The sequence below is a fragment of the Stegodyphus dumicola genome, chromosome 9, assembly GCF_044657685.1.
Source record: "Stegodyphus dumicola isolate Sdum_Otavi_A_Nest chromosome 9, ASM4465768v1".
NCBI classification, from domain to species: Eukaryota; Metazoa; Arthropoda; class Arachnida; order Araneae; family Eresidae; genus Stegodyphus; species Stegodyphus dumicola.
Window position 1 is genome coordinate 143,837,437 of NC_140776.1, and position 14,439 is coordinate 143,851,875.

Sequence of the window (14,439 nt, forward strand, 5' to 3'; positions counted from 1 at the left end):
TCAAATTTCGTCACGATCGCAAAAGTCCTTCTTGGTGCTTAGATTTTTTTGCAGTAGAGTGTATTTTGAATTTTCTGCATTATTCAATAAACAGTCATTTTTGCTTCCAAATTTGGTATAATAAATTTGGTATATGAGATAAAATTACTGCTAATTCTCTGATTTAGATGTGATCACTAAATTTCAGAAGCAATTTCAAAATATAATTTCATTTTTATAGGAGCATGTAAACAGTGATTATAAAATAATAAACTAATTTTAAAAGTATGAAATGTTTATTATTTTAAATAAAGACCTGTACATCAAAAAACAAAACAAAAGAATTAAAAACTAAAAAATGAAATGATCAGTTAATTTCATTAAAAATAGATGAATTATTATGGGATGTGCTTTATAAGTACAGTAACATCCATCTTCATCTCGAAAATTAAACAAAGCATACATATTTTTTGTACAAGTTTTAGAAAACTTTAATCAAATTTCAATGAAAGTATCTTTACTCTTTTAGAGTTTAAGATGGATGACTGTAATAAATTATATATAAAGATCAAAACAGAAAATATCTATGCAATTTTAAATTCACATATTAAAACTATGATGCTGATAAATGAAGCAGCATATCATAAGGGAAGGAGGGAATTGTGCATTACATACTAAATTAACAAACACAAAGCTGAGATAATTAAATACAGAAATGAATTACATATATTTTAATTAATCCTGGCAACTTAAGATTCACATTAAATAACAAAAGTTTGTGTTACAACTCAGTTAAATATAAATAATAAATATATTTTTAAACAAGTCATTTTCAGGAGGGGGTACAAAATACAATAATAAAGAATACATGATAAAGGAAGAGCATATGTAGTTTATAAAGAAGCACCAGATACAAAATATGTATTGAATTAGAGAAAATGTCATGATAGTTTCAATAACTTAGCAATAGCTACAACATTTTAATGCATAAACTTCTCATCCTTATTGATTTTGTAATAAGGATGATATTGATTTCAACCTTTCAATAAATTAGCTGTAGTAAATATTGGATCAATAGACATATATCAGTTTAAAATATTTTATAAATAAATTTAATATATACTTAAGAAAGATACACCAAACAAAAATTAATAGTTGACATAATTAATATGTATATATGCATGTGTATGTACCTCTCCTTTATATATATATATATGTATATACATACACACATATACAGAACCAAAAATCCATTTTGGAATTGAAAGGTCCCACACCATGTACATTAAGTCCTCTGCTAAAACATTGAATTCAACAAAACTGATTCTAATTCCTTTTAAGAAAAGCTTAGGGACATTACCAATGTAACGCTTGCTGCAACGTAGTGAGATAAGAAAATGGCCATATGCATCATCTATTTACTATAAGTAAACATTCAAAAATACTAATGTGAAATAATTACAAGTTGTACATCATTGATTATAAAACTGCTTTAACGCAAATATAGTTATCGATAAATTTCTGTTACATCTCTACATAACATATCTATGACAAATAATAAAAACGTTTGTTACTCATCTTGAGGTTATAATGTCAGGCAGGCTTATTATTCCTTCATTCAGGCTTGGAATGACAACTCCATATATCAAGACAAAATCTCTGAAGTGACTCAAATCACAAATGTTTAAATCTGGCAAATTAACAGCTTGTTACTATGCTGCCCTACTCCAAAGCATTTCTGATAGTATAATTATATGAATTATGGCTATCTCAAAGTAATCACTGGATGGATAATGTGCACCACAAATTTTGAAATGACTTTCATATTCCAAATATTTACTAACACAGATGGCTAAAAATGCTCTCAAAATGGTAGGTCTAAACTGACTAGCTATATTTTTATCTCGGGATATGTAACTGTCAGTCCAAGCTGGAGCACAAAACCAATGAGTGAAATAATACATACATTAGTGGAGGGATAAATTTTCAGCAAGCATAATATTAATTTGCATCTTATGCAGGAATTTCCACAACCAATTTATAATTTATAATTCAAGATGTTTAACTGATGGGCGTTACTGCATTTCTGAACGTAGATTCACAGTATTAGATGATGTGAAACTTTTGACCTATTCAAATATGATGATCTCCAGTTTTTCAGAAATCAGCAGGAGTGAAATAATTTTTCATTCAGTTCATTATGTTTTATTTACTACAAACAGACTTAATGGATATGTACTGGGATCATTCATTCTAAAATAAAAGAGCGCATGCGGACTTTCCTTTGAACCCGGAATATTCATTTATTTAAATTACAAATGCATCTATGGTATTGGATATTCTTTATATAATACTAAAACCACCAGAAACCTATGATAAGTATTACAAAATGAAGAAAAATTGCATTTTTATTAAAAATGAATGATGTTGATGAGAAACAGACTTATTAAAGTGCAGTTTAATTTCTCACATTTTGTAAACGCACAAAATGTTATTGTACTCTCATTGTTTTTACATTTTATCTTATATCACAAATTAACTTAGTCCACTTTAATGATAACCAGAATGTCCTTTTTAATGTAAGTTGGTATATACAAATAAGGCAACAACATTTGCCTTGTTCATGGACGATGAAGATAAAATTTCATTACAGACTGGATGCTAGTAAAACAATTTTTTTCTTTTACTTCTTGTATAAAATGACATATGATAGAAACCTGGAAGAGAAATATTATTATTTAATAACTAAATATTGAGGCAAATATATGGAGAGGTACATTAAAAAAATCCTACTTCATCTTATGTGGTATATGATATAATATATATATATATATATATTATCTACATAATACAGTTAATTTGAAACTCTTAAAGAAGAATAATTAATAACTATTTAACCAAAACCCATGACACTTCTAGCAATCTAAATGATTTAGAAGATAAACAATATTCACTTGCATATTTTACCATCTTGTTTCACTAGTTTTATTTCTAGAAAACTGTAGGGAGAAAATTACACAATGTATATATGACATAATAAAAGCAAGGAAAGGAAAAGACGGAACACTGTTGATACTGATTGTATCGTAAGCTATGTGTTGACTTCGTAAATAAAGCTTGGCAATCGAGGCGATTTTAATTCCATTTTTATTTCCAATTGACATTATGTGGCCACAGATCACTTGGCACCCTAATCGTGCCTGTTCAAGAACATTTATGTTATTGATACTATTGCAATATATCAACGTAGTGAAATTGCGCCCAAGCTCAGCACAGACAGAAGCTGAAGTGCGTAGTTGTGAAAGATGGAAGCCCGTGAAGAGAAAAGTTTTGGTTTACAATGGTAGTTTCAGTTCCCAATTATTACATCATCAGAGCTGCACAGGCTATAGAATGATCTAGAAATGATGCAATCCAGAGAAGTTATTGCGATTTTTAGAATAGAGAGGAAGAATTAATGTTTTACCATTAGTTTAAATTATTATTTTGATTCACATATTTTTTATCTTACATATATATTGAGGGAAAGGCTTACGGGGAAGAACCTGGCGTGTTAAAAGCAGATAAGAATAGTACTATATTTCAAAAAGATCAATTATGTTTCTTTAATAATGTTGATTTTGATTTAGACATCATGCTTTGCCATTCATTCGTACATTTCCTATTTTTAACATAAAATAGAAAATTTTAAAATCATGCTGTTGAAAATGTCACAGAAGATGTATGAAGGACAGAAGTACACCAATATATATGGTATCAATTGGCATACCTAACGCATAAAATACTGCACTTTGATTTTCTTTTCTACCTAATAATTGATAAAATTAACCAACTGCCTTACAGTACAAAAAAGATATACTTTCTAATAATTTCTCAAATTAGAAACTACTATCATAAATAATGTTTATACTTAACTGCCTACAATTAAAAGAAAAATAAATTATTTGCATTTCTTCTTTCCTTTCTTTCATTATACTATTTTCATTATTCATGGTTTCCTTACCATTTGAACTGATTTGTTTTCAAATATTTTTTTGTACTTTCAGGAATGGCAAAGTACATACACTTTCCAAATCAGCATGATTACACAATTAACTCTTCATGTAAAAAATACAATTTAAGAATGTCTTGTATAGATTAAAAAAAAAAAAAAGTGAGATGAAATACCTCTGACAAAACACGACACAAAGATTTAAAAACTAGATTTTACACGCAAAAACAAAAATAAATAAATCCAGCATGAGATTTTTGATTTAGGAAAAATGTTTTGAAGTACTTTTGTCATTAATTTATAGTTAAACAATTTTGCCCAAAAAATATGCTTTGGATTTTTTATGGCTATAAGCCAATTTCTTATTCATTATATTGCCTTATACATAAAAATATTTTAATAGTACATAAATGGGGAAAAAATTATAAAAGTATGTTTTATAGAAATTCTACTGCATGAAGTGTAATGAAATGCAGTTTATTGGCAGCTCAAGGTCAATGTTATTATATTGTCCAGGGTTTTTCTAACCTTTTTTTTTTTTTTTTTTTTCCCTTTCTGTAACCTTTCTCATTCTTGACCCAGTAAAAAAAATGTTTATGGCTTACCGGTAACTAACTTATTAGAAAATTAAACAAATTTTAATAAAATATTTTTTCTTTATTATGAACGCAACAAAAATACATAAAAAATGAAAAATAATAAAAAAGTTTGACTGCAAAGTGTGATGCTATTTCTTGTTAATTAGAACTTTCATGTCTACAGAAAAAGATCACTACTTTATTCTTAAATCTAGTTCAACATCTAATTGGTTTCTGTACTTATTTTTTGGAAAAGCAAGTGTTGAGAAGGCTGTTTCACATTTGTAAGTAACAATAAAAGACATTATAAACTTAATCACATTTCGTGCCAAAAATGGATACTTTTCACAACAGGATTACTAAAAATCTGTCCATGGTATTTTGCCAAAGCGGTCTTTAAATGCTGTATCACAAGACACAGGGTTCATAGCCACATTTTAATTAAAAAAGTAAGCACCTATAAGCACTTTTCAAGCACATTTTAAGGAAAAAATAAGCACCTGTCTAATTACATTATACACAACTGCATAACCTTAAAAGAAAAATTAGACTTGTAATTTAAAATATGAGCAATGCAATATTTATTAAGAGAATAAGCATTACCTCAACAATGGAAAACAACTTTTTTTTTTTATTTTTTATTTTAAATGACAGTTCAATTTACAGAATTAGTTTACAATGAGAGAAAAAAAACTATGCAGAACTAAACTATATTACAAGATTTAATGATGATATTTCAGTTGAAAATATAGAAAATAAATAATAATAAGCCATATTAATTGTATTCATTTGGCACCTAATAATAAATACAATTTATTTTTCCACTCATATTAATATTTAAATAATTTAACTTAAATCAAAATTCTGAACATTTTCTAAATTTTGATTGCATAACAGTTTTCCCTTAACATATATTCCAAGCAAAGTAATTTAAGTAAAAAAGAGGCACGTTTCTGAAATCAGAAGACGGGAAATTGCTTCATGCAGTCATCCTTTAACAGTAAAAGCTTAACTAACCCGCATTCTCGGAAATTCCCGAATATTCCAGATAGTAACTGGAAAAAGAGGAGTGAGGGAAATTGTAGCCGTTCTTTAGATTTCTCGGCCAAATAAATGATTTTGACATTTCGATATGTGCATCATATAAAAATAGACCAACGGAACTGAGAAATATTCTGCTTAGAAAGTACAGTAAAACTCTTTTAAGTGTTCATAAACAAATCTCAGACTGAACATCAAAATTAATCAATGCAAAATACTGCAAATGTTATTGCGCAATACGTGCAGCATAATTCTTCCATATGTGATATTACGCATTCGGAATCAACACCTGCCGGTATTCGGAGAATAAAGAACTAAATAAAGGGGGAAAAAAAAGAGAAAGAAAGAGACTTACTAATCTGGGTTGTTTCTGATTCTAATTTTCAACAGACTGTATTAAATTTCCGGAATAGAATCAATCTTCGCTTGGGTTGGGTAGACCGCAAAAACTTTTAGTCCTATTCAATCCAGACTGGACAGTGTATTTAAGAAAGAAAAGTTGTTTATTTAGTTTCGGCTTTGGTACGGGGAAAAAATGCGCATTCATTAAAAACAAAGGATTAAAAAAAAGCACTAAAAACAAAAAAATAAGGGCTTTAAAGAAAAAGTAAGCACCTATAAGGGCCTTTATATTTTATTTTCAAATATAAGGACTTATAAGCACTTGTAAGGATCGCTACGAACCCTGAGACAGTTAAATTATTGATTCAATACCCCAAGTCCAATAATTTCATCTTGATACTGCATAGATCATGGAGATTTTCTACATCACATATACAAAAGAAATGACTCATCTGGTCTGTAAGCCAGATGCACAGCTAATTTTTTTTTATATTCTAAAATCAAAGAACAGTTACATAGAACATCATTTCTTATTACAGACAAAGCAACTCGTACTTTTGTCCAATGCAATGAGAACTGTGCCTTTAACTATTTAGAAGGCTGCTTTAAGAAATGATTTTGAGTTAACATTTAAATATACTAATTGTAATGGGACATACTCTGAAAAAGTATAAAGCATATGCTTCAGGTTTGTCATGTTTAATTTCTGTCTATCTAATACTTTCAGTTCAACCAGCAGAGATATCACTAATATTAAAATTATACACACCATTAATATCTTTTCTTGCAAAATTACATTTCTAAAAATTTCACATATTATTTGAATTTCACTCATGTCACAAAATTATTTTGTGTCATATGCATTCATTCATATTCAGTTTTTATATAATGCTCCATTAACTTTATTCATCAGTTTTTGAGAAATCAGTATTTTTGTGCATGCAAAGCTAATTTCAAATAGACAGTACTTAATAACATGTATGAAAAAACATTTATTATGACTTCAAAACCATTAAGTACTTTTTTCCAATCATAATTAAACTATTCTTACAGAACTAGAAATTTTCTGTTGAAAAATTATAAAGTAATACTTACAAATGTGGTAAATTTACACGCCTAGGAAGGTATGATTTACTAAAACCATCATGCTGAACTCCTGTAAATAGAAATTAAAAATTTACATTAAAAACAAATAGAAGAGTTCCTATTTTTCTCTATATACAGTATATGTACGATAAAAAAATATGTAAAGGATAAATTCTAATTTAACACCTTGACTGCCACCTCAAGTTCATAGAAAAATTTCTGTGGCAGGCCATGTGTGCTGCTACACTAACAGTTGTTTCTGATCGTAGCTGAAATAAGTATGTCTATATAACACCTATAAGCATGTCTATATTATATATAGCACATTTGATTACACAGTACAAAGTCTGAAATCCAGACTTGTCGGGACTTCGGCGATTCCAGATTTGGGATTTTTCGGGATATTAGATCATCAGTTTAAATCTAGTAAGATGGCATGTAGAAATTATTTTTTCTTTTCAGTAACTTCTCTGTCACTTTCTTCAATATTGGTAGCGGTATTTTCTAGATCTAGAACCATACTACAGACTTTTCCATTCATTAATTGATTGATGATTGAGAAGCACTGTCATTACAATGAAAAACTTCTTTAATATCATGTTCATTACCACTTCTCCACATTTATTTACAAAATCCTTTAATTGAAAAATTTCACCTTTGTTTTGCGATATCTCAAAACCTTTAAAAATTAGCAGCTATCATCATCAAATTTAGCTATCATTCACTATACATATTTGGCTATGCATCATAAACTTGGAGACTAAGTTGTTCCGTTAAATTTTATCTTGCTTCTATCATGCACTAAGACAATTAAACCTGAATTGTATTAGTTATTTATTATACTTATGTCTATTTCTTGCACATGCTTACGGCTTATCAGAGTTTTGAATAAATAAATTCCTACATATTCTTAAGCCTTATTGAAAGCAGGTGCTAGATATCTTACTGCCTGATGCAGTCTCTGTGGGTCCTAAATTCTAAGCCCAGTGCAACCATACAAGCCCTAGTGCTGGTTCTGGGTTTATGTGAATAGCAAATCAGTTACTCTTAATTCAAGAAATTTTTCTTAAATTTTTCCTCATCAATATTTTTTAGCGCATTTAACTTAATTCTGTAATCATCGCTAAGTGTAATGCCAACATAAAAGGTTACCATACTACTTTATTATTCAATTACTAACATACAAAAATTGTTTAGACATTGCTACATAAGTCATTACTCAAGTTGAAATGTGTTGACAAACAAAACATGCGGTGATGAAAGAAATGTCAACATAAAAGGTTACCATACTACTTTATTATTCAATTACTAACATAAAAAAAATTGTTTAGGCATCGCTACATGTGCCATTACTGAAGTTGAAATGTGTTGACAAACAAAACATGCCGTGATGAAAGAATGTATAATAAATAATGAGTGGCCAGATTGGCATCAGATCAACGATGTATCTACGTGGAATGTTTCAGTTTGAGATGTGTGCCAAGCAGATACACAGCAACAAAGCCCAATTACTGATGGTACAAATTTATGTTAAAATGAATTTTTCTTTCAATAGCAGGGTATTTTATCTAGTGTCAAAGTGAAATTAAGAATCAGAACTCTCCAGATATTACATTATGTATCGAGGGGGGGGAATCAAATGCACATGTGTAAAGCCTACGAGAAAAAAGTAATTGGTGGTTTTGAGGTACAGATTTCAGACTTTGTACTGTATAGTGTAATTGGCATAATATAGGAAAATATTTCTGTAGTTGTATTCTGTTCTATGTAGTCAGCATATTATTGCCATCTAAAAAAGTTTTTCTGGATAAAGCAATAAACATGCTTGCAGATAATGCTACTCAAATAATAGGAGTTCATAATGACCAATCAAAGGCACCAAAATATGTAAAAAAGATGACAAAATTTTGTCCAGATTGCCATGACCAAGCAGAACTTCCCACAGAATGTTTAAAAGCATTAAATTGTAAATAATTTTTATAATAAACCATGTTTCTGTATTACTTTTATAACAATTTATTGGTCTTATTATATGCTGTGAAATACTTTTCCAAATACCTGCGCTTTACCTCTTAAGCACTCACACGGTCACCTGTCACACACTCACATAAGTGTCACCTGTATTTGGGTGACATGACCTATGACGTAGCAGTCAACGTGTTGTATTAGCAATAGCCTTCTGATGTTTATGCTTCTTAATTCAAATAAATAAATAAATAAAATAAAATAAAATAAAAAAGAAGAAGAAAGAAAGAAACTCTTTTTTTGGGGGGCGCAAGTGTGATTTTGAGACTAATCCATGTCATGTGACTCTTACATAACAGTGATGATGTAAATGGAACTAAATCTCGAGCCCCCAATAGTAATTTTGCATCAGTATTAATTATTAAGTTAAATGCACTGAAAAGCAAACCTAACTCATTCTAAAATAAAATTTCATCCTGAACAAAATTGAATTTACTCTCTGGTCTTTAGCTTCACTGGACTGCTGCTTGCTGCTCTCTTCTGACTGCAAAGTTAATAAAAATGTAAACATTTTCAAATAGGCCCAAGTAGAGTGTCAAGTTGCTTGCGGCCACAACATATTTACTGAAATAAAAATGAAGATTTAATCTGCCTTGACTGCCAGTTTCCTATTCACTGTGGATTGCTGTTTTACACAATCAAAATTACTGCTGTTCATTACTTCTAAGTTTGCTTTATTACAACAAGCTACTGTTTCATAACAATGAGCTAACAGTACAGCTTCCTTGTGATATAAGTAAATTTAGAAGTAATGAACAGCAGGAGTTTTGATTGCGTAAATATTGGTGATTGCACTGGAAGTGTTAGAAGCACAAAGATAAGCAGCAGAAAGGCATACTATGTGCACGTATAAAAGACAGCTCGCCTATTGAAATATAAGCTGTCCTTATATTCTATTATCACTCTCAATCAACCACTATTTTTTTTTTTTTTTTTTTTTTTTTTTTTTTGCATGCTTTATATGGCCATGGATCACACATTCCTGTAAACACTGTCAAATAGTAGCATCGCTCCAACTCAAATGTCCTGTAATCCTGCGATTTGTCCATCCTGCATCCTTTGGACTAAATGCATGCCTTTTCTCAAATGGTGACACCTGCTCATGCTATTCCAAAATCTGCTAGTGAAATATTGGTACAATCCATATAGGCTGATGGAACCACAATCACACAGAAGTTAGGCCTTAGCACTGGAATACCCTCTGCTTTATACATCAACCGGATGCTCAATTACAATACACTCAAACTCTAGCTAGGCAGTCACTGGTCACCAAAAGTTAATAATTTGTATAATGTATCATATAGTATGGGTATACATAACTCATTCCATCTAGATAACTGTATGTCACTTTTCAATATAAAATGTATATTGGGCAGAAAGTGCTATTTATTGAAGGATCACAATTTCGAATCTTGCTCAGAATTTTTATATGTCAAATAAGGCCCTGTGTAGCGTGTTTACTAGCCAGTTTCCTTTAAAATGTCTTCCATGAAAGCACCCTTCCCCATAGGAAAATAGCCCTTCAGTACTTTACTACACTCAAAATAAACCAAACCTAAGATGACTGATTTAATGCCAGCTGCTCAGATAGATATTTTACAATTACGCATCCCTTGAAATATCATTCCGGTGGACACTGAATTTTACAAGCTTAGCTGAGTAGATACATTAATTGGGGATGAAATATTTTTCGATGTTTTAAAGGTTACATCTATGTTACTAACGCATTGATATAGAAAGAAACTGTGTTTAGCCAACTATGTATGAAGTTAATGTAAGTGGATTTTTAATTTTTCTTTTCACATAATGAAACTGTTGATAGACTGTTCAAGGATAAATTGCAATTATCCTTAGAAGAAACTCCTTACAATGTTTTAGGCTCAACAAATCTGCATGCAAGTGTTATTTTATTTGCTGATTAACAGCCTACTGCCTGAACAGTCATTCTCAGAACCATGAAATACACACCCAACTCTTATTATATGGTAGATACACAGTAGACTTTAAACGATTTCCTTACAAAACCATGAAAAAAAAATATCACGTAAAAAATACATGCGGCATATGGTAAATTTGGGGATATGTTCCACAACTTTAAAAAGTCGTGCAAGATGAAAAAACTCTAAATATTTCCCCAAAACACTGCGCAAAAAAAACTAAAAATGAAATACATAATATAATAGTCATAAAACAAAATCCTTTTTATTTAAAAAAAAATTAAAATTAGGGTACAGTAAAAATTCAGTCCATAAGTACATATAAAAATTTAAATTGAAATTAGGAATAAAAACCAATTTTGCAACTATTCACCACTACTTGATAACAAGCATGCACGTTTATTATGAAATAGATAAAAAATGCTACCATCAGTAGATATGTCTGTCAAATACATCTTTATAAAGAAGAAAAGATTCCATAGATGTAATGTAAACCAGTTTCGCTATGGTGCCGCTATACTGAAGAGGGGCCAATTCTCGTCACCAAATCATCAAGTTCATCGGAAGGAAACTGCGTAAAATAACGACATGAAACCAAAGAACTAACAGAATTCGTTCTTTGACAAAGTTTTCGCTAGAATTTGAACTCGGATTGAAACTTACTTCAAAAGTGATGAGCAATTCAGGGAAGTTTTACTTTCACTTGCTGTTGATTGATCCACATTGCAGTTTGATGATTTAATTCATGTCGATTTGACAGGGGGAAAAAATGGCGTCAGAAGTTTGAACTCAATAAACGTGACCTCCTTCACCTTATCAAAATCTGTTTTGCGCATGCACATACGGCTGGATGGATGCCCCTCTTCGGTGTGGCGACTTTGGTGAAACTTTTTTTTTTTAACATTACAAATTCTTTGATGAAGTAGACAAAGTCACTAACACATATGTGAGTTTAAACCGACCAACTTCTGACCCCGCTGTCAAAATTAGGGGGGTTTCACGTTAGGACAAAAAATGAATGTAAACAAATGTATTTTTTCTTATTGATGAACTGTGAAATCGTGTTAAAAAAAAAAAAAAAAAAAAAAAAAAAAAAGAGGTCGGTGCATATGAATTTGCTGCAGATCCCAAAAGCCATGGAAATAACTCCTTCAATAAGTTGAAGTGCTTTGTATGTGTGCAATACCCATATATCTGAGCACTTTGATGATCCTACATAAAAATATTCTCAACTTTATAAGCTGTTGTGTTAGTTTGTTTCCAGATAGCCGTTATTGCGCTTATCTTGTTTGTTTGTTTATTTATTTATTTATTTATTTTTTACTTCTTCGTGCGAAGTAAAGACAGCATTGTAATCACAGAAAATTCTGGGTATCATATTTTGATGAAAATATACATTTTGATTGCTATCGAATACAATTTGAAGACGTTTTTGCGTGTCATCTGTACATAAGGACAGAATAAAAGGCTCTTTTTCTCCAAACAGATTATAAAATTGATTTAAAATGGATTCAGGAGAGATTTTTTTCGTGATGTCTGTTAGTATGTACATATCTCGCGTAACTAAAAAATGAGTAGCCTCAGAACATTGAAATTTGTCTATAGGACTGCTATAACATGCAGTTGTGCATCTTCCTTTTTGGTTACAATCGGCTGTACCAAAAGTACATAAATATATATGTATATATTTTAAAGACGTTTAAAACTATGTAAATTAAAATTTTTAAAAGAGACAAATCTGCACTTTGTGCTGCAAGATTAAAAATTACGAAAATAATAATAAAAATAAATAAATAAATAAATAAAAGGGGGGAACGCAAAAGAATAAAATTCCGTACTAAAAATTTGAAGGTTTCTTTAGGTTACACAATAAACTGGTAGAATGCAAATTAAAGAAAATTACAAAAACAAAATAAAATATTCACTTCAAGGAGTAAAATCATACGAAATATAGGAAATTCGTACATAACAAAACAAAAATATTATAAAAATTTTGATCTTCTCTGATTAGTGCTTTAAACAGAAGTTGTCAACGGAAAAATGTTTTGAAGCCTTAAACCAAGTTCATTAATGACTGTCGAATGCATGTTTTGTTTCTCTGAATCCCTTGAGACTCCAAACTGCTTTTTATTGATCAAACTTTCACATAAAAAAAAGTTTATTTTAAAAGTCTAAAAAAAATTCAGGTCTTTTCCCTACACGCATTCGTACTCATACAGTACAAACATTCATATACAAATGCAAAAAATTAAAAAATCTGAAGAAGCCTAAAAAGGCTAAAAAGTAACTGAATTCAACACAAAATTAAAAATAAATTCTGATTCCAGAATTAATGAACCCACTCTGTCACTCGGCGAATTCAGTTTCTTATATTCTTATAGATTGGTAAATTATGCATTTTTTACTTTAAAAATGATTGAATTATGTGATTCTTAACTTTCAGTTAAGGTTTTTAAGTTTACAGTTAATCTGCATGCAAAAGTTGTAGAATCATCAACAATTGACAAGTTGTTTATGTGCAGCTAAGCCTAATTTTTGTTTATCATAGAAGCCATATTTGTTTACATTTGAAACAAAGCAGAATGGTGAATTTAGTTTCTGCACCTTCAATGTTTTTCTATTGAGTGGGACCAAAAATAAACCTTCAGTTTTCAGCACTGAAAAATCTGCCTTATTTGTTGTCTGCCGGCCAAATTGCTGTTTTTGCATAGAACTCTAATTTTAAATGTAAAAATTGTTTTTTTAATTGTTTTAACTGTATTTGGTGTTTTATTTTTTTTCTACATTTTTAAATTTTTAATGAAGATATTTTGAGGTTTTATGCATTTTTACCATACCGCAAAGTGAGAACTCAATTAACTGAACGAGAAATCTATCTCTAATGAAATTTGATGAAACACATTTAAAGAAAATGCAGCAAAAAATGCGTATAATTTAATATTCCATACAAGGAAGTCATGTGGTGTCCTCATCAGACTTTTTTTAAGAACTCAGAAGTAATAATAGGTCTTTAGGATAAATATTAAATTAACTTACCAGCAAAACACTTCAAAAAAATAACCTCAATTTCTACCTAAAAAATCAGTGCCATGCTAGACGGATTTAAAAAAAAAAAAAAAAAAAAAAAGACCACCAACATAAAATTTTGAAGTTAATATCCTTGAATAAATATATTTAATAGCAGGGCTGAACCATTATGCTTTTGAGAAAATGCTAGCTTACTATGTATCAAGTGCCTTTTTATTATTTTACAACTCTGACCAAGATTCAGAATGGCCACTTTCAGTGGAAGAATGATGTTCATATCCCCTTTTCAATAAGCAGCAGATTCTACTACAACACATGCTTAACACAGGGTTCGTACACATTTCTGGACATGGAAATTAAGGACCATTAATGAAAAAATTAAGGACCTATCAGCAAATAGGAGCTAAATAAATTAAATTCAATCAGCTTATAT

General features: G+C 30.0%; 1 protein-coding gene across 2 annotated transcripts in view; it reads right to left on the reverse strand.

Moving 5' to 3' along the window:
- Positions 1-687: 687 nt before the first annotated feature.
- HDAC1 (histone deacetylase 1) overlaps positions 688-14,439 on the reverse strand; it is a 77,321-nt gene continuing 63,569 nt past the window's right edge. The window contains exons 13-15 of one of the 2 annotated variants that reach the window (XR_015043106.1): positions 7,027-7,087; positions 5,945-6,061; positions 688-2,696 (exon numbers count right to left, since the gene is read on the reverse strand). Coding sequence is in view for 1 of the 2 variants with exons in the window: in XM_085824188.1 (XP_085680314.1) it covers positions 7,075-7,087 (13 nt within the window). In the remaining variant the exon portion in view is untranslated. The remainder of the gene's footprint in view (positions 2,697-5,944; positions 6,062-7,026; positions 7,088-14,439) is intronic. The other variant, XM_085824188.1, reaches the window with a different exon arrangement.